The sequence below is a fragment of the Hibiscus syriacus genome, unplaced genomic scaffold (assembly GCF_006381635.1).
Source record: "Hibiscus syriacus cultivar Baekdansim isolate YM2019G1 unplaced genomic scaffold, ASM638163v2 tig00002894_pilon, whole genome shotgun sequence".
NCBI lineage: Eukaryota > Viridiplantae > Streptophyta > Magnoliopsida > Malvales > Malvaceae > Hibiscus > Hibiscus syriacus.
Window position 1 is genome coordinate 26,996 of NW_024061955.1, and position 21,316 is coordinate 48,311.

The following is a 21,316-nucleotide window of genomic DNA, read 5'->3' on the forward strand; positions in this document are numbered from 1 at the left end:
AACTATGATCCTGTTCTAAATTTGTTATTCGAATCGTATTAGACTACCCATTTCGGGATGGAAGATGTTTCACTATAAAGGATTCTAGCTTCGTTTTGGACCATGGTTTTCAGCTGAGAGGAAGAGCTTTACATAGGTTGGAAGAGGCCCATCTCGTTGGTTTTTCCTTCCTTCCTTCCCTAACGAACTCGAATGCCATTTCCCATGTCATTCGATACCACTCAACTCTAGGTGTTGTATTGTTCATAAAAATAAAAGTAAATTATTTACGAGTCACAAGTAGACACATATGGGTGGATTTGGGTTAGCAAATGATGAGATTTGGTGACAGCTTAAAGTAATATTGGAAGAGATTTGATAAATTATCAAATTCACGATAAACGATAGTGGAAGGATCAAGGGGTACTTGTTTATTTGGTCACTACAAATAAGCTAATTTAGCAGTCATAATTTGACACCTAGTATGAGACTTGTTTATTTTAATCGATTATTCGTATTCTAAATAATCTATTCGAATATCCCATGATTCATTCGAGTTTTCAATTGGCATCGGAAATATTCATTTCATACCCAAATTTAAATATAAAAAAATGAGTAAAATTAAATACTTGAGCTCAACTAAGCGATATTATACAAGCTTCTAGTTATTAATAAACCAAATCTTTAAAGGGTAAAACTTGATACAAAGAGTTCATATTTTTCCCATAAACTACATGATAATTTAACTAGAACAATATAAATCAAAATTTAATGTGAAAGGATCAGTGGTGTAATGCATGTTAATGGTCTAGATCAAAGCTTGGTTATCCAAGTTGCATTTTGGTGTGAGAGTCAACATTTCCGAATCGTTTTCAAAGAAACCAAAATTCCACGTTTAATCGGCGTTTACTTTGCTGCTCATCACATGAAATAGAAGATTTAGATCCCCACTGCCTGCTATAGTTTCTTGGCTGAACGATTGCGTTGATATAATTTCTTGGTAAATCACTTTCAAAAAACAATACAAAATTTTCGTTTGAATATTGGACAATGTTGAAAAATTTATGACCATCTCTTTTAACACTGTCATTCTGAAAGTTGGAAATTATTATGTTTATTTTAATTTGTGAATGTGATAAATCCGTAGTTTTTTAGGTTTATTCCTGCATGTTGTTGTCTTCCAGGTTGTAATTCCAACCCAACGTGCCCACATGGGGTACTTTCATTTCATCCCCTGCTCCAATGGCTAACCAGTACTTAATTCGCCTATAAAAACCCTTTTCCCTTCAACATTTCATCACACCAACACTCGCATTAATTCCCTACAACAACAACTAATACATCACTGCGTTGTTGTGATTATTCTCCAAAAAAAAAACATGGGTTCGACCACTGTTGCATCGGCTGCACTTCTTGTTGCCCTGAACCTGTTGTTCTTCACATTGGTCAGCTCGACCTACGTGCAATGCCCACCACCACCACACAAGAGCCCCGAGCCTTCCCCCAAGGTCCCACCCTCGGGACCGAAAAGGCCAGCTACTTGCCCCAAAGACACTCAAACTGGGTGTCTGTGCTGATTTGTTGTAGGGATCAGTGCACGTTGTCGTCGGGAGCTCGTCAAGGACCAAATGCTGCTCTCTCATTTCGGGTTTGGCCGATCTCGATGCCGCCATTTGCCTTTGCACCGCTATCAAGGCCAAAGTCTTGGGGATCAACCTCAATGTTCCCGTTTCATTGTCCTTGCTGCTCAATTCCTGTGGAAAGACAATGCCCGCCGGTTACAAATGCGCTTATTAAGCTCATTTCCACTCCCTTTTCGCCAATGTTTTGGGTCACTTATTCTTAATATCTTTTCTGTGTGTTTAATTTGGACTTTTGATGTGCCTTAACCTTCCATTAAGTGCTATTGTATTTGTTTTCGCTAGTAGGAAGTAAGGCTTCTCGCCTTATAATCCTTATTTATGTGTACCTTTGTTTCCGTAAAACGTTCAATAAATAAATAAGTTTATCAAAAATTTATATTTATCATAGTCTCATTCGAAACCTATTTACTGTTATTTCTCACACAAACGAAATTTAACAAGACAATCATAAGAAATCACAAATCAAATAAAAATTACATAATGAACATGTTGGAAGCGTAGATGGGCTCACGATAATTTATAACTCGAACTTTTTATTTATACGAAACAAAATATTTTACAATGATACTATCTTAATATTACAATATTGCAATACTAACTGCTGCTAGTTTACACACTCACCAATATAACTTTGCTAAGCTTTCTCACAATTCTCTCTATTTTTCTCTCTCACTCGTTATTTACTCTTTTCCTCACGTCTCACACATACATACTTGCTTTGCTCTCTCTCTCTCTCTCACACACACACACATATATATATATATATAATAAACCGACTTTGAAAATGTTAGAAGCTTCTTAATTTCTCCATTATTGCCGCCTTACATGATGAACATATTTGCTTGTCTTCATTTGCTTTTATTAAAAAATCTTTGCCGACACTTTAGTTTTCCATGATTGCTTGCCATGTTATTTCCTTTGTTCTTAAGCATTAGCATGCTTCCAAAAGTTGCTGACATTTTATAATATTTTATGGGACCACCTAAGCTTTCTACACTCTTCTTTATAAGTGAGTTTGACTTCAACACTCCCCTCAAACTCGACTTTCCATCCCAAGCTTTTCTTTGAGTCAATTGAATATATCTGCTCTCAATGGTTTTGTGAAAATATCTGCTAGTTGATCTTCAATTCTGCAGTAAATTAGTTCCACATTTTTGTTCTTCACCTGCTCTCTTATAAAGTGATACTTTGTATCAATATGCTTGCTTCGGCTATGGGAGACTGGATTTTTTACAAGGGAAATTGTAGACTTGTTGTCGACATAGATTGTAATTGGTTCTTCTTGTGCCAAATTTAGCTCGTTCAAAATATTCTTTAACCACATTGCTTGGCAAGTGCACGCTGCTACGGCTATGTATTCTGCTCCACATGTTGAAAGAGCTACCATTTGTGTTTTTTCAGTTGTGCACGCTGTTGCGGCAATGTATTCTTTAACCACATTACTTCTTTGATGACCATGAAAATGCTGCAGAGCCAATGTGAGATAGATATCCCGTTGTGCTTTTCCGATCGTCTAAGTCTCCTCCATAATCACTATCAGAATAACTAACCAGCTTCAAATTTTCTGAATGCGTGTAGAATAAATCATGACCTGTTGTACCTTTGATATATCTGATGATTCTTTTGCTGCAATCCAATGATCTTTTTTCGGATGCTCCATGAATCTGCTTACCAATTCCACAGCGTATGTTATGTTTGGTCGTGTAATAGTCAGATACCTTAGACTTCCAACGGTGCTTTTAAACAACGTCGGATTCACTTGCTCTCTTGTTGAATTCACACTTAATTTGATTCCTGGTTCTGCTGGAGTGGCTAACGGCTTGCAATCTTCCATTCTGAATTTTCTTAAAATTTCTTCTGCGTACTTCTTTTGTGATATAAATATTCCTTCTTGCATTTGCTTCACTTCAACTCCAAGAAAGTATGACATTTCTCCAATATCTGTCATTTCAAATTCTTTAGTCATAGCTTTCTTAAAATCATTGAACATACCTGGATTATTTACTGTGAAAATCATACCGTCCACATATAAGCACACGATCATGATATCATCGTCTTCATTTTTCTTTGTGTATAAAGCATGCTCGTATGGACTCTTCATGAACCCATTTCTATGGAAATATTCATCAATCCTCGTGTTCCATTCTCTCGGGGCTTGCTTTAGACCATATAGAGCTTTCTTCAATCTGTAAACTTTGTCTTCATGTCCATTTTTAATGTATCCAGGTGGTTGCTCAATATAAACTTCTTCTTCTAGGTAGCCATTTAGAAATGCCAACTTCACATCCATTTGATAAATTTTCCATCCTTTTTGTGTTGCGACTGTTGTGAGAAGTCTGATGGTCTCGATCCTTGCTACTGGAGCAAATACTTCATCATAGTCTATTCCTTGTCTTTGCTTATAACCTTTGACAACTAGCATCGCTTTGTGTTTTTCGACATTTCCTTCTTTATTGGTCTTTGTCTTGTAAACCCATTTTACTCCAATTGGGTTATGGCCTTCTGGTTGTCTTGTTAGCTCCAATGTATCATTTCTTTCAATTGATGCAATTTCTTCATCCATTGCATTCCTCCATTTGTCATCTTCAACCGCTTCTTCGTATGTTATTGGATCACTGTTCACAAGTAAGCAGAAAAGTGAAACATTATTTAATTCATAATCGTTGTATCTTTCTGGCATTCTTCTCTTTCTTGTGGATCTTCGAACTTCTGTGGGAGGTGCTTCAAAATCTTCTATTATGTTGTTGGCATCGCTGCTGCTGCTTGACGACGATAGTACATTTTGTTGAGGACCTTGATCATTAACTTGTTCATCTTGATCGATAAGATCGTCATCTTTAAAAAATAATCCTTCAACTTTCTTTTCCTCTTTGCTCCATCTCCAATAGTATGCTTCATCGAACTCAACATCTCTTGAAATTATTACTTTCTTTCAACATAGCCAATGAAAATACATTTTTCTCCTCTGTCATCAAGCTTCTTTATGGTCTGTTCAGGAACATGGGCATATGCGATGCATTCAAAAATCTTGAGGTGTCTAACTCCAGGTTTCTGTCTACTCCATGCTTCGTTTGGCGTCATATACTTTACGCTTTTTGTTGGACATCGGTTCAATAGGTAAACTACATATCGGTTCAATGAAAGTTAGGTAGTACCTGTTACCTCCAAGCGATGGTATGTCAAAAAGACCAACTATATCTGTGTGTACTATCTCCAGCGGTCTTCGGGGCACGCCAGGATCTACCAACTTCAAAGCTTTGTCTATGTTGCTTTCCTTTGATGCAAGCCTCACATATTTGATTTGGATGGTTGATCTCTGGTAGTCCTTTCACCATGTTTGTTTTTTAGAACAACTTCAAACCAAAAAATCCAAGATGTCCATATCTTAGATGACACAACCATGAATCATCTTTGATCGCGGTCTTCATGCACTTGACTTCTCCTGACTCGATATCAATTGTAAAGAGACGATTTCGAGTCATATCGACTTGGGCTATCCATTCTCCTTCTTTATTTTTGATGGCAAGCGAGCGGTTCTTCATCTGCACTTCATATCCTTTTTCCAGGGGTTGACCAAGACTGATGATATTGCTTTTCAATGCAGGTATATAATAAACATCTGAAATATATTTCTTTTCTCCATTTCTCTGAGTAATCATGACTTTACCTTTTCCTTTTAGTTCTGTGTGTGAGTTATCTCCGAAAGTTACTCGCCCATGGACTGTTTCATCTAATTTCACAACCAACTCCTTTTGTCCACACATATGGTTGCTGGCACAATTATCAAGATATCAAATATTTTTCTTGAATTCTTCATTTCCTTTATAAGTGAGAAATACATGAGATTTTTCAATTTTTTCTTCTTCAGCTGCTGCTACGTTATTTCTTTCTTCTTGTTTAGGAGCAGATCTACACTCATAACTATAATGACCATACTTATTGCAATTATAACATTATACCTGGAATTTATTTCCTTGCTGATATCTGCCTCGTCCTCGGCCTCTGAATCCTCGTTCACAACCTAGTGTTGGATTGCTTTCACTCATTTGATCGGTGCCATATGATCGACCACCACGTCCATGAGTTCCTCGTCCTCCTCTGTATCTTCCACGATAACCACCACTATTTCCTCGACCTTTTGTGTAACTGCTGCTAGCTTTTCCTTCGTTGACATTCATCTTGCTTTGTAGAGCTTGCTCCAGATTTTCAGAATCTTCATTTTGTTTCATTTTCTGCTCATGGGCTTGAAGTGAACCCACAAGCTCATCAATTGAAATTTGGGATAAATCTTTTGATTCTTCGATTGCCACAACCACATAATCGAATTTTCTTGTCAATGACCGTAAAATTTTTTCCATCACTCTAACATCGTCGAGTGATTCACCATTTCTTTTCATTTCATTTACGACCGCTTTCACACGACTAATATAATCATCGATGTTTTCTGTATTTTTCCTTTTTAACATCTCAAACTCAGCTCTGAGAGTTTGTAAGCGTACCTTTTTTGCTTTTTTGGCACATTTTAGAGATTTTTGCAGAATCTCCCACGCTTGTTTTGCGGTCTTTGCATCAGAAATTTTTTCAAAGGTAGATTCGTCTACTCCTTGAAAAATAAAGAACAACGCTCTTTTGTCTTTTTTCCGGGATTCCTTCAATACTTTCTTTTCTTCATTGGCCAAGGCTGCTTCTGCTACTGCATTTTCAGGCTTGGTGTAACCATCCTCGATGATATCCCAACAATCTTGGGAGCCTAGTAACGCCTTCATTTGAATGCTCCAATTTCCGTAATTCGTTTTTGTCAATCTCGGGATTTGTGGTTGAATCATGTTGGCTATCTTCTCCACCACGTTGAACTCGAACCAAGCTTTGAGGCCACTTGTTGGAAGCGTAGATGGGCTCACGATAATTTATAACTCGAACTTTTTATTTATACGAAACAAAATATTTTACAATTACACTACCTCAATATTACAATACTGCAATACTAACTGCTGTTAGTTTACAAACTCACCAATATAGTTTTGCTAAGCTTTCTCACAATTCTCTCTATTTTTCTTTCTCTCACTCGTTATTAGGGGTGGGAATAGGCTACGCCAGGCCAGGCTTTAAAAGCCTGAGCCTGGCCTACAGCCTATCAAAGGCTTTTATTTTGACTCAGCCTGGCCTGATAGCCTTTTTAAAAGCCTTCTTCACACAAAAAAATAACACACCTGATTGGCTAATGGCGAAAAAAATTATTGAATTGGGCGTGGTCAATTGCGATAAATGGACATTCGTCGTTGCATATTTTTTATGTTTCTATATCTATACAGGATGAACCAAGGTAAATGTGAAACTCATTCCATCTATATTATCATTTCTTTCTTCTTCAAACAAACAAATAAATATATGTCTAAAAGATAGTAAACAAATAAATAAAACATTGTTGCAGTAGAAGCATCATGGGTAATTCATCGTAATTGGCAAAATTCCTCCTTTTTAATTGCTACTCCACCCCACTAGTATTAAACAAATAAATAAAACCCTTTGAAAGAAATGAAAGAAAATAAACGATAAAGAAGTGATGGGCGTGGTCAGGGCGAGCATGGGAGAGAGTAATGGGCTCGGTGGATTCGCGTGCCGGTAGCACACTGTTTCGGACAGAGTGCTGACAGGGTGCAGTTGCTTTACGTGGGAGCTCGGGCGTGCTGGCAGCTGCAATGGGTCGATTTAATTTAATAGGTTGGCTTATTAGCTTATAAGACTTTATAATAAACTTATAACTGACCTATTTAAATTAATAGGTTTTTAAAAAAGCCCGAACCTAATCTGTTTATTAAATAGACTAGGCCAAGCCGAAAATCCATGTAGGCCGGCCTGACCTATTCCCACCCTACTCATTATTCACTCTTTTCCTCATTTCTCACACATACATGCTTGCTTTGCTCACACACACACACACATATATATATATAATAAACCGACTTTGAAAATGTTAGAAGATTATCAATTTCTCCATTATTGTCGCCTTACATGATGAATGTATTTGTTTGTCTTCATTTTCTTTTATTAAAAAATTTTTGCCGACACTTTAGTTTTCCATGATTGCTTGCCACGTTATTTCCTTTGTCCTTTGTTCTTTGTTCTTAAGCATTAGCATGTTTCCAAAAGTTGATGCCATTTTATAATATTTTATAGGATATTTTATAGGACCACCTAAGCTTTCTACCCTCTTCTTTATAAGTGAGTTTGACTCCAACAGAACATATATGTTACGTGGAAATTCTAGAAAAAAAATTATCATAGTTAGAAGAGAGGAAATTTAGTGCCTGTTTTTCGTTGGAGTTTTGTTGTTTCTTGTTTCAACAGAAGGGCATTAGTGCCTGTCTTGTGTTGGCTTATGGTTTTTTAGCTCCTCACTTCAATATAGTACACTTTTTTTTCTCCATTCAGGTATAGGAAGGTTTTTTAACGAGACCTATATAGTCGTCTGTTTTGAATTTTTTTTTGATTTATAAAACCATGCAAAGCTTTTTTTTTTAAAAAGGAGGAAATTTATTGTCATCGAAAATTGGATAAGAAATAAAAGTTAAGTTCCATAATCTCTTAAAAACCTAACTATATATATTATTATACTGTTAATGTTTTGCTGCATTTATCTTCCTGCGTAGGTTTTGAGTGTTTCATTGAATTACAAGTATGGGGTGCTGTTTTGTTTTTGTTTTTGTGTGCTTCATAGTTGATTTCCATCTGTAGCTGAGTAATTGTTGTGTTGAGTGGGTGTAGTGCGTGCTATTGGCCTCATTGTTGTTGTTTTGATGGTGAAGGGCCAAACAGTTGGGGTTGGATGAAGGTTTTGTTATTGATTGTCTGTATAGCTGCCCTTAAAAGATGGTGTGGTGTATTTTGGGTTCTGATTTGTTGTTAAGCATTGCGGTGGTTAATTCTTAGTTGCATGTTCTTGGAGTGCTTGTCTTCCTTTTTTGGAGCCTGGTCCGGGTGCTTGGTCTGAGGGCATCCTTAGTTTTGTTTCGGTCCCTATTTCGATTCTTTATTTTCTTTTTCTAAGTACATATGTTTTATATCTATATTTATATATAGATATGATGAATAAAGTTAAAAAAATATTTATTCGTTTAGAGTTCTCTATGAGTCGAATTATATTGCAATCCAATTCTGAAATTTCACGTATTGGCCCAAAATAAATTTGAGCCGATAATTTATTCTTATCATTAATATATTATAAAATATTTACAGATTATAATTTAATTTAAATAAAAGATTTTATTATTCAATTTTAATTTGAATTTAATTAAATTCATTCGAATTAAAATATCTTGTTCAGCGTCTGGTCCAGAGACAACTAGTGTGTACTCTAAGTCAAGTCTGCCAATATTGGCAACTTGTTCGTTGCTGTTTGCTTCTCAATACGGAAGTTGACAACATGGCTTTTGTCTATTCAATGACTAAATTGAGGGTATAGTGTTTTTTTAATGGAAGCAAATAGTACTATTAAAAAATAAAATAAAGGTTTACGATTATCATCATAAACTAAATATATGGATAAGATTACAAACCTAAACCATGTAAGGACATATATGGATAAAGTTAAAAACCTAACAAAAAGACTTGAACAAAAAATAAATACAAGCAAATCTGATTGGATCGGCAAACGAATCACAAGAGGGGATTAAACTATTGAAAGATCGTCGAGAACCGCCGATCAGAGTTGAGTGTCGTGAGAAACTATCCACGAACAAAAAAATCATGCATCCAAATTCAATATGAGGGTCTATAGTAGGGAAGATCAATTAGATTATAAATAAGCACCATCTTGATCAGTCGTGGCGTCGTCAAATCCAACTATGAGAAAACATAAAATAAAAAGAACGACCAAACGACCGATAAAAAAGATAAAAAACATGCTACAAAGGTAAAATTATTCTTATTAAAAAACTCATACCCCTGCATATTAACATCACTTTTAAACATGCTTAAATATGTTAGAATTTATCACTTTTAAATTACAAAATAATAATATCAATCAACATCAAGATAAGACTCATTGTTATTAACAATTAGAGTTTATAATGAGTTGAGTTAAGTTCGAGTATTGTTAAACTCGAAAAGTTTAAAGTTGAGCTCGACTCGAAAGCTCATGAGCTTGAAATTGTTAAGCTCTACTCGATCTCGAAATAAAAAACTAATGCTCAACTCGAGTTAAAAAACTTGAACTTTAAACATTTTTAGACTTAATTCGATTAAAACTCGAACCCGAATATAAATTTTAAGTGCATAAAAATTGTATATTACATGTAAAAAAATATATTATTAATGATTTAATTAAAAATACTCATTTTCATTCAAAAAAATATTCTTAATAATTTAATTTAAATTTTTAATATATTATTTTCTTGAGTTGCTCGTGAACTTTTCGAATTGGATATCAAGTAGTTTATTTTGATTCGTTAAGAACTTAAACCGAGTCTATTCAATTTAAGTGTTGATAGAGATTTAACAGAATCAAACTTATAATCTATCTCATCTCATTAAAACCCTAACAAAAATATTAACGGGATTATAATGTGAAAAGAGGGGTGTAATGCGTGCTAATGGTCTAAATCAAGGGTTTGTAATTATGAAGGTGGAGGAGTCAACATTTCCGGAACCAGAATTCTTGATCTAATCGGCGTTTACTTTGGTGGCGCTGCTCGAAGATTTAGTGCCTGCTATGGCAACTCATTTTCAAAGCAACCGAAATTCTTCGTTTAATCTACGTGAATATTGGGCCGTTGACTGCTCGCTAGTGATCTACAGAAAAAAGATTTGGTTTTGGATTCAGATATTTGAACAAATTAAAGTATTTCATATTCAAAAGTTGGAACCTCTAGCTTCTACATATTAAACACAGGAATCATACTAATTTTTTTATTGCGTATATGAGGTTATGGAATAGGAGGTTCTAAGCTCGCCCGTGATACTACAGTCCTGTCCAGCTGGAATACTTCCACACGTCAACAACTCAAGACTTAACAAAATGCCATATCCCGACAAAAAATTGTTTGTATTTTGTAAGCAGTAATTATAGAATTATTATCAAGGACGCTTCTCAAACTGCTCTGTCTCCACCACATGTCGCTTTCTCATAAGCTTCATATTTAACGTCTTATGTGAATAAATCTCAATGAATTTTGTAGAAGATAATGGAAGAACATGATCGATGTTTTGACAAAATACAGATTAATTATGAATCTGTAATCCATTTTGTCCTTTACTCGGCCGTCTGTAAGTTGCAATTATCATCCTATTTGGAACAGCAGCAATTAACTCAAATATGAAATCTGAATTATTGAGTCCGAATTCTCAGAATTAGCGTAAGATATTTCTCTCTCCTTGTTATATTGTTCAACTAGTTACTTTTCTTTCATACTCGGGCATACTTGTTAAGTTCATTAATCATTCATCCACTTCCCACGTCAGAAAATGGATTCGAAGTTAAATTTTATACTTGCACAAAGATAATTAATTGCCCAGATTGATATTCTTTACTGGTTTCAGTTATTACATAGATGGAACAATTCTGCAAATCATATAGTTCATGCTAAGGCAGATCTGTAGGCTGATCCTATATGAGCAATGGGAACATGGCAATGTGCTATAATATAATTTCCACCTCGCAATCACAAATGTCCAAACTTCACCTTCCAGCTCAATTTGATTGAATAATTTATCATTATAAAAATAACCCACTAGCCCCTTCAAAACACTTTAAAACCCCTTCTCCCTTCCCTCCATATTTCCCATCCTCAAACACTCCTACTTTTAGCTCTAAGAACAAGCAAGCCAAGTAGGGTTTTAGAAGATCAAAATGGCCTCAAAAAGATCAGCTTCCATGGCCCTCTTCTTGGCACTCAACATTCTCTTCTTTTCCCTTGGCAGTGCTTGCAACTCCTGCCCTTCCACCAACCCTAACCCTAACCCAAGGCCGAGGCCGAGGCCGAACCCCACCCCATCTGCAAGAGGAAAATGCCCCAGGGATGCCCTTAAATTAGGTGTTTGTGCCAATGTGCTTAACTTGGTCAATGTGGTAATTGGTTCACCCCCGGTGAAACCATGCTGCTCCCTTCTCCAAGGCCTGGCCGATCTCGAAGCTGCCGTTTGCCTATGCACTGCACTCAGAGCTAACGTGTTGGGCCTGAACCTTAATATCCCAGTTTCACTCAGCTTGCTTCTCAACGTTTGCGGAAGGAGTACTGACTTCCAATGCTAAATTGTCAGTTTTCACTATCGTCGTTTTTATGGTTTTCAGTATTTCTAGTAAATCAGTGTTTTCATTTGTAAGTTTGTTGTTATGTTTTTCTAGTGGGAATTGATGCCGAATAAGTCTAATACTTTTCTTCAAATGTCATTCTTAGAGATTTCTGTATCTCTAAGGGACATGAAAAGACTTGTATTAACTATGTTTTTTGTTGTTTCCTTATCTATTTATTAATAAGATCTCTAAAGCTAGTTTCATATATGACCGTAATTTTAATATTTTAGCAATGAAGGAATCGAGAACTCTTCATCAACTTTACCTCAGTTCAATGTGAATGTAGCTAAGCTGAATCGGAAAGTTTAGGATTTGTTAGTCTTAAGAATCGATAATTCAAACCCCTTTAACTGAAATAATTACAACATGTGCTTTGATTATAATATAATTAAACTGTAAACACAAAATCTTCTTACAACTTTAATTAATTAAGACAACATTTGGTATTTCAATCTCTTATTCAATTAAGTACTTGAATTTGATTTTAATTTTCATTTAATATTTAAAACTTTTTTTCCAATTACATGTATGAATTTGAGTTTTTAGTTCAATTTAATACTCATTTTTTAATTCAAACTCATATTTACAGTAAATAATTAATTTGAAACAAACACAAAAGGTTGGTTCACTTTCTCTATACCTGGAGATTTTTAGCACAACAATTATTTTGTTAATATTAAAAGTATGAGTAGACAGTAGGTTACAAGTCCCTAGTCGAGGGAAAGGATGTTTCCCCGACATACGGTTTCAGTTGGAGTTTCCCGGGGGAAAAAACAGGAAGCTCAAAAGAAAATAATTAATGAATCTACTAAAAGAACAAAGTGACCAGTAATAATGGCTTGATGAAAGCTTGAGGGGAAGTGGGTAAATGAAGTCATAATTAGGGGGCCATGTGCTCTATTAACATCTGCAAATCCACATCCATGGGTCTGGGTTTTTTCCAGTTCACCATGAAAGCTAAGAGACAGTACTTCCTCATCACCATTCACATGTGTCCACTTATCTCTACTTGTCCTTTCCATTCATTCATGGCTCCACAACTGTTTCTCCTTTTTCCATTTTTGTATTTATATATACATATACATTTATATAGAGTAATTGTTCGATATATTGTCTAAACCATAAATTCTTAAATCCTATATATAGAATACACAACACTAGAATAGATCGAGTTTACACGACCGATGAAGTCTAGTGTTCAGATTATGATTTACAAGTGGCATATCAACTAGTATACAAGAAAACAAGAAGAGTTTATATTTTTTTCATTGATGTCTTTTAAATTTATAGTATGATTTATTCTAATTTGTGAAGGTGAATAATTGACAACTTAGAGAAATCCATAGTTTTTAATCAGATTTTTTAGGCTTATCCCTGCATGTCTTGTGATCTGCCAGGTTGTACCCCAACTCAGCGTGCCCACATGCGATATTTTCACTCAAAACCACTGAAAAACCAGTCCTTAATTCGCCTATAAAAGCCTTGGCCCTGCTTCACCGTTTCATCACACCAACAATCTCATAGTATATCACTGCGTTGTTGTGAAACATGGCTTCGACCACTGTTGCATCGGCAGCACTTCTTGTTGCCCTGAACATGTTGTTCTTCACTTTGGTCAGCTCGACCTACGTGCCATGCCCACCACCACCACACAAGAGCCCCAAGCCTTCCCCTAAGGTTCCACCCTCGGGGCCGAAAAAATCAGCCACTTGCCCTAAAGACACACTCAAACTGGGTGTCTGTGCTGATTTGTTGGGCGGATTAGGGCACGTTGTCGTCGGGAGCTCGTCAAGGACCGAATGCTGCTCTCTTATTTCGGGGTTGGCCGATCTCGATGCTGCAGTTTGCCTCTGCACCGCAATCAAGGCCAATGTGTTGGGGACTAACCTCAATGTTCCCGTTTCATTGTCCTTGCTGCTCAACTCCTGTGGAAAGAAACTGCCTGCCGGTTACAAATGTGCTTATTAGGCTCAATTCCACTCTATTTCCAGCAATGTTTGTCTTTTCTTGGGTGTGTTTAGTTTGGACTTTTGGTATGCCAGAATCATTCATGAAGTGCTATTTATATATTTGTTTTGCTTGTAGGAAACAAGGCTTCTCGCCTTCTAATCCTTAATTTGTGTACCTTAATTTCAGTTAAACATCCAATAAATAAACAAGTTTATAATGTATTGTATGTTACAAAAATATTATTCCTTTTCCGTTTCTGGTTAATTTATTATTGAGCGGCCTCAGTACTAGAAGGAGTGTTGCTCTCCTTAAAAATTTTGAGTTCGAGCAGCTATACCTACAAGATGTGTATAAATTGTCAATGACTAAGAAAGATCGTCTGAACATATATTATGTTATAATCATCCACACTATTAAGAAAAACCTCTTTAAGTTATACTATTTTTTTTCAAATTTCAAATGCAAGGACATTATTACACAAATCTCAAATATTTTAGAGAAAATAATAAAAGTTTAATATAAAGTTAAATGTATATACTGACTAAATCAAAAAGAAATTTTTAATAAAACAAATGGATGTTTGCATCAGTGAGTGAAATTCTATAATATAATAATAATGATGTTGTGTAAGTGTATGTCTTTGTTTGGTCGACATTCTTCAATTATTGACCCATTTTTTTTAAGACAACTGGAAAATAACGTGAGGTTTTACGAATTAATTGGATAACCATGTAGGGTTTTACAAAATCTTGAGATCCAAATCTTTATCTTTGGGCAATGGCTCTCTATCAAGAAATCAGCTAAAGAATTATAAAGCACGTACGATTATAAATATAACATGAGACGAAAAATAAAAATAAAAATAAAAAATATCTTATTAAAAGAATTGAGAAGAACATAATTTCGGATTGACGGATTGAAAACAAATTAAGGCATGTAGTTACATAATTTTTTTAAGATATAATTTTAGCTACTTCTATAGTATTTGAGATCATTAGCCGTTTGTCTCTCAAGATACAATAACTAAATAATCCACTATAATTACATTTTATAAGGATCACAAATTATTCACTTGCCTTTATATATCAACAAAAAAATAGAAGATAATAATTTCTATCTTAAAAATTGAGTATGATAAAACTGTGTGTATATATATAATATTTTAAAATTTGAGTCTGATAAAAAAAATTAAATTTGAATAAAGTAAGACAACATATAAAAATATATTATTTTAATTAAGTTTGATTAAATTAAAAATCTGATGTGGCCCGTAACCATCTCTGGCCAATAGATTGGCTCCTTTTGGTTTTGCCGACGAGATGATCTAGAAAGCAAGTTGAAGAAGGATTAAAAGTTGACGACATCATGTCATATCAACATCCAAGAATCGAAAGACTTATAAATTGGCTTTATATCCATTTTCAGTAAATTGTAGAAATATAAATAATGTTCTTGATGAATATGACATCATATATATATATATATATATTTTCTCAACAAGATTATTTATTAATGCTTAAGATATACGTTATGTGTCTTATTAAAAATCTTTCTAAACTTGTTCATATAAAAAGAATATGCACGGTTAAGTAGATGTTACAAGACAGTGAAACACACTAAACACCATCAAAACACATCTTAACAACAACTAAACATCCAAAACCAAAGCACAGTATACAATCAAAGAAACACTTACGACTACGAAATCACATAACTTACCACCAAGCTTTGAACAAATAGTCCTCAAAACCATATATCTATTAGCTATTAATCAACTGAACGATTGTCGATGGTGTGTTGATATTCAGTGAATCAAGCAAGTTGCCGCGCATTCAGGGAAATTGTGTAAAGCACCAAAAATGAAAGACTACAGAACTTGAGAGAAGTCATCACCCTTTGGTCCACTGAAAAATACCATCCTTTGGGACACACATAATGGACCATACAGCCAATGTTTTAAATGAATAATTAATAAATAAATTAGGATTTTTTTTATTACAAAAAGTCTTTACATTTGCTATGTCGTTTATTCTGTTCTTATCATTTGACTCATTATAAAATAAAAATAATAAAATCAATATCTTTTAAGTGGAATTTTGATATTCTTTGAATAATCATCCTTGTTTTTTCTTTTTGTTTGTTGGGGTTAGGTGTTCTTATAACCCTAGGCACGCTGAAATTCTTTGATATATCACTATCAATGCTCGGAGAATAGTTTGAGAACCCTAAATCATGCTTGTATTATTTGTAGGCTACTACATCTTCGGTAGCAGATCCAGAAATATTTTTAAAAGTTAATATATATATATATATATATATATATATATATATATATATAACAACATAAAATTTTATACAAGTTGTAGACACTCATTTTCACCCGAATTTGAGTTTTTATTTTTATTTATTATAGGCATATATACGATAATATAGTATAATTTTTTAAAGTGTTTTTGAAAAATATAACATATAGTTTACAAAAAATGGTTTCTGAAAATATATATAATATAGTTTTTTTTTAAAAAACGTTTTTGAAAACTTATATACAATATATAAGTTTTAAAAACATTTTGAAAATTATATAACATATATTTTTGAAAATCATTTTAAAAATATAATGTATAGTTTAAAATAAAAACATTTTTGAAAATTTTATATAATATATAGTTTTAAAATATTTTGGAAAACTCATATAATATTTTTAAAAATCATTTTTGAAAACTATATGGTATATAGTTTTGAAAACATTTTTAAATATAATATATAGTTTAAAAAATATTTTTTGTGATATATATATTATATAGTCTATATTATTATTAGTATTATTTCTTTTCATTTTATTCACTTTATTCATTTAATTTCATTTATTCTGTTTATGGTCCAGGTCCAAAGATTGGGTGAGAAGTCCACTGTTCGGGTCCAATATGTTTGGGGCCTGAACCAGCCCAAACCCTACAAGTTAGGGTTTACTCGGTCAAGCATTGCGCCGCACGAGGGAGGAACAAGGCACGCACAGCCAGGCGAGAAAACCGGCCAAAATCCGATCACGAAGCAACCAGCCCCGTCTAAATCGGGACTGACCCATCCCGTTTTAGCCGGTCAACCCTCAACGGCCACCAGCCCCGTATTTCGGAACAGGAAAACGGCCGATGAAGGCCTATAAATACCAAATCGACGGTACCCACGGGGGGGAGGACATCATCAATACCCAAACAGAGAACAAAGATCATCAACAGAAACAGTAAACCGAGACAGAGAATCCACAATACCGAACACGGTAAACATCAACCACCACACATAACCCACAGAAAGCCAACAACAACAGTACCCACGAAAAACTACGAAACCAACCAAAGACGAAACAAAAAAAAAAACATTTCAAAACCCACATGCAAGGAGAGCAAAACTAGTAAATAACCAGATCACGCTGGAAGTCGAAAAGCCACCGACGAGAAAAGCAAAAGACGAAGCTTTAAGCGTAGATCTACGCCGGTGGGGGGATTTCTTGAGTGTTTAGGTTTCAGTTTCGGGTTGGGGACAGTGAGACGAGCGTTTGGGGTGAGTCTTGGTTTTTCGGCCGACGCGAGCGGCGGCCGAGACGGCGGTCGGAGCAACGAGGGGCCACCGGAGGGGCGGCCGGAAATCGCCTTGAGGAGAGAGGCCAGAGAGAGTTCCAGTTCTCTCGTTTGAGAGAGAGACCCGGGTGAGAAATGAGAACAGGGGAGGGGTTCTGGGCCGTTTTTGGTAGATATATACCCCCCCATGCGACGTCGTTTTGAAGAGGGGGGGGGTTTTGCATTTTTATCTGCGGGTTAATCCCGTTTCGGGTCCCCCGTATTTTGTTTCAATTTACGTTCACCCATTTAATTCGAATATTGTCCCCTAATTACATTTCCTTTCAAATTGGTCCCTTTTATTTATTTATTCATTTCTTTTCATTTTTTATTTCCAATTTCGTACATTTGTTTTTATCTTTTTTATATTTATTATTATTTACCTCTTACTATTTCTTTATTTCATTTTTATTTAATATTTTTTATATCTATTTTTATTAAAAATTTCTTTCATTTGTCTTCACTAACATTTTTAATTTTGTAGATAAATTCCAACAAATCAAAGGTAAGTAATTTGAATCGAATTTTTTAAATTTTAATTTAAATGTCTAGTTTTTGCTATAAAGACAACCGACAAATTAATTGGTACCGAAAGGGCGATTCAAGGGTGCTAATCCTTCCTTGATCGTAACCGACTCCCGAGCCCGACACGTTTTTGGTACAACGTAGATCAGGTAAGATGGTGTCCGACCCACCTGAATTCGTTTTAAAGTGGTCGGTGGCGACTCCAATCAATCCATTTACCTAAGTCGAAGCCCAATTCCGGGGCCCAACCGAAAGACGGTTGCGACAGCTTGGCGACTCCGCTGGGGACAGGTAAGTGAGTCAGGCCAGAATTAATTTCTGGTTGTCTTTTTATGCGAAAATTGTAAGTTTAAATTTTAATTTATTTATTCGGTTCAGATTATTTACCTTTGATTATTTTTCAAATAAATAGTTGTACTAACATTTTTTCAATGATTTCAGATTTTTTAAAAGCTTCCATCTCTAGCTCTAAACCCGAGCTCCGAACCCATTTTAAGTGGGGGTGAAAGCGACGCATTCGTGTGAATTTATTCACCGCATATGCCTAGCAAGTAGCCTTCGGGATTCATATACCTTATGCCTTCGTGTGAATTTATTCTCCGTATGGGCATAAGGGAATGTGTCCTCTCGAGTTTAACTTAGTCCACACAAGCCTGTGATGGGTTTAGGACTAAGGGTCTGGTAAGCCCAAGGGGGCACCGGCAAGGAGAACTCGAGTACCGTTTTTAGAACCTAAACCGGGAGAGTACAGGGAATTAGAGCCCGCCCCAAAACCTCATTCCAAACCCTAGGATGTTTTATTTCCTACTTTATTTTCTGTTCAAAGCATGCGAACTAGACAAATATGCGGTTAGGATTTGTTTGAAATTAGCATGCGGGATAGAGATCATGTCCGGGCAGGAATTAAAGCATGTGGGGTAGATATCATGTGGGGTAGGATTTTTTTTCATTTTTATTATTGTTTTGATTTACCTCACTAACTCTTTTATTTTTTGTCTTCTTTTATTATGTTTTTATCATTCGCATCATTTAAAACGGGGTGTTGATCCACCAAAAATGTGTTTGTTAAACATGAATAATTTGTATTAATGGACAAAGGGGTTATAATACAAAGAGATAAAAAGCTCAGAAGTCCAGCCGTGGTCAAAGAATACTCAGAGGCAAAGGTTGCAGGGGCAAGACGAGGAAAATGTTGCTGGCCCAGAAACTCCTTTTGAAAACTACGATAACAAGTGGCAGAACCCCAGCTAAGCTGCAGACCATTATTGATGAATTCCAAAAACAAGTCGACAAACTTCGGATGGAAGGCTCCAAAGACACTTTCGTTTGGAACGAGCTCGGCATAGAGTGAAGGCCGGAGATGCAGTCATTCGAGATCTTTTTTGGGGCAAGCAACTCGTCACCCGCACAAGTTTAGCCAAAGGAGCTGGAACGGTTCGACAGGATATTCAACCGGTGAAGAAGCGGAAGACGAATCAACTTGCCAGAGGCTGTGCGGGATCTATACCATCAAAAAGTTTTTTGTCTCTTCAGACGTAACATTTTTGTCCCCAATAAGGATTATTCAGAATAATAGGCACATTTTTCGGATCAATGCCTCGGACATTTCATGCTTCATGCATTTAAATATTTTGCATTTTGTTCATTTCTTTACATTCACATTAACTATCTTCACATGATTCATCAAAAAATGAGAACACTTCAACCCTATGACATTTAAGGAGCTTTACCAACAGTTGTTTGACGCACATGTGGTGTCACCATATCCAGAGAAATCCATGAAGGCCCGTACCCCAGGTAGTATGATGAGAACGCTCATTGCAGCGGAGTCCCAGGGCACACTATCGAGAATTACTCCACAATCAAGAGAATCATACAGAAAATACGTAACAAGAATCGGATCGACTTCAACAACTTGGGGGCATCCAAGTGAGGAAGACCATTTCATCATTTGAGACATTTTGTTTGAATTTGTTTTTTTCATTTTTTTTCTCAAGTTTTTATAAGGACTTTTAAATAAATTTATGTTACTTTAAAGATGTTAAGCAATGGATCACATTTGCAAACTTGCAATTCTTTGAATATCATTTGAATTAAGAAACTCTGTGAATGGTTCAAAGTTACGGATCTTTGACAAAGTAACATGTTTTAAAACAAGGAACTTGACCTTACCCAAAATATACCCTCAAACACCGTACCCTGCTCTTACAATTAACTAATACAACATTTTCCTTTCATAAGGTACGGACAACATGGGGCATCATTTGCATATGACAATTACTATGTTTTTTATTTAAGATGTTCAATGACGATGATGATCTTTACAAATGAAAGAGTCGAGTATGTGAATCTAGTTTAGGTCAGTCGCTTGAAAATTGAACTCTAAAGATGAAATTTTTGACTTTCAACAAACACCTAAGCTATAACAGGTTCTTCTTGACAATCTTAAGAAATTAAATCCGTAAAGCTGAGCTATTCCACTAAGGCAATTGGTTATAAAGGAAACTTGAAAGCCCTGGTCTTATGAGTAGATTACGTTCAAACCATGACATTGCTCGGACACTTGGCAATTCGGTGTTTGCTCCACTGCTCTTGTCAGGCTGAAGACTCTGTGATGAGATGAACCCTTCAGTGAACTTGATAAAAGTGATTATAATGTTAAGCTGTCCCTCTAAAGTAATTGGTTAAACGCCCTGACTTTATGGATTCAGCTAGCCAAACTATGAAAAATTAAATCAAATTTATCTGAGCAAGAAATTTTCGGTAATGTTGGACTAAGGGAGTTAAGGGACACCTGTTATAGTCGACTACACACGAGCACTCAAGAATTTCATTTTTAGACCGATATTTTTTGCACTGCCTTCGTTAGAGGAGCCTACAAAGCTTGAACAAATGGAAGATTTCAGAGGACAGAAATAAAATGTCTAGTAATTGGTCATTCTAGTTGCGTCATTATATCCGCACCCAAATGAAATGCCAAAACATATTTCGATATTTAAAAAATGACATTTTGGGTTACCAAAACTTTAGAAAGGAGGCCAACCTAAGGCCAACTCATCCATTTGAACATTTTTCAAAGAGCTGTGACTCTAAAAGTATTAAAAAAGCTCTTGATTCCTTTGATAGTCTTTGAACTCACGTTTACAATTTGAGTCAATTGCCAACAATATCTTACAACATTTTTCTCCTAAAACAAGAAAAAAGAGAAAAACATTTTTCAAACAGAGTAGTCTCAGATTTGAAAGGTCTGTAAAGCCAAAGCTCGAGAAGATAATGGGGCACGATCAATTCCATAAACCAGATTGGCAAGCAAG

At 35.4% G+C, this 21,316-nt stretch overlaps 2 protein-coding genes and 1 pseudogene across 2 annotated transcripts; all 3 read left to right on the plus strand.

The window, feature by feature from the left end:
• Positions 1-1,308: 1,308 nt before the first annotated feature.
• LOC120162826 lies at positions 1,309-1,884 on the plus strand (annotated as a pseudogene).
• Positions 1,885-11,377: 9,493 nt separating this feature from the next.
• Positions 11,378-12,118, plus strand: LOC120162839 (14 kDa proline-rich protein DC2.15-like). Its single transcript, XM_039172913.1, has one exon. It carries the CDS (start codon positions 11,470-11,472, stop codon positions 11,869-11,871), a length of 402 nt encoding a protein of 133 aa, XP_039028844.1. The 5' UTR covers positions 11,378-11,469; the 3' UTR covers positions 11,872-12,118.
• Positions 12,119-13,405: 1,287 nt separating this feature from the next.
• Positions 13,406-14,095, plus strand: LOC120162834 (14 kDa proline-rich protein DC2.15-like). Its single transcript, XM_039172908.1, has one exon. The coding sequence runs from the start codon at positions 13,462-13,464 to the stop codon at positions 13,879-13,881; it is 420 nt and encodes a 139-aa protein (XP_039028839.1). The 5' UTR covers positions 13,406-13,461; the 3' UTR covers positions 13,882-14,095.
• The last annotated feature ends 7,221 nt before the right edge of the window (positions 14,096-21,316 follow it).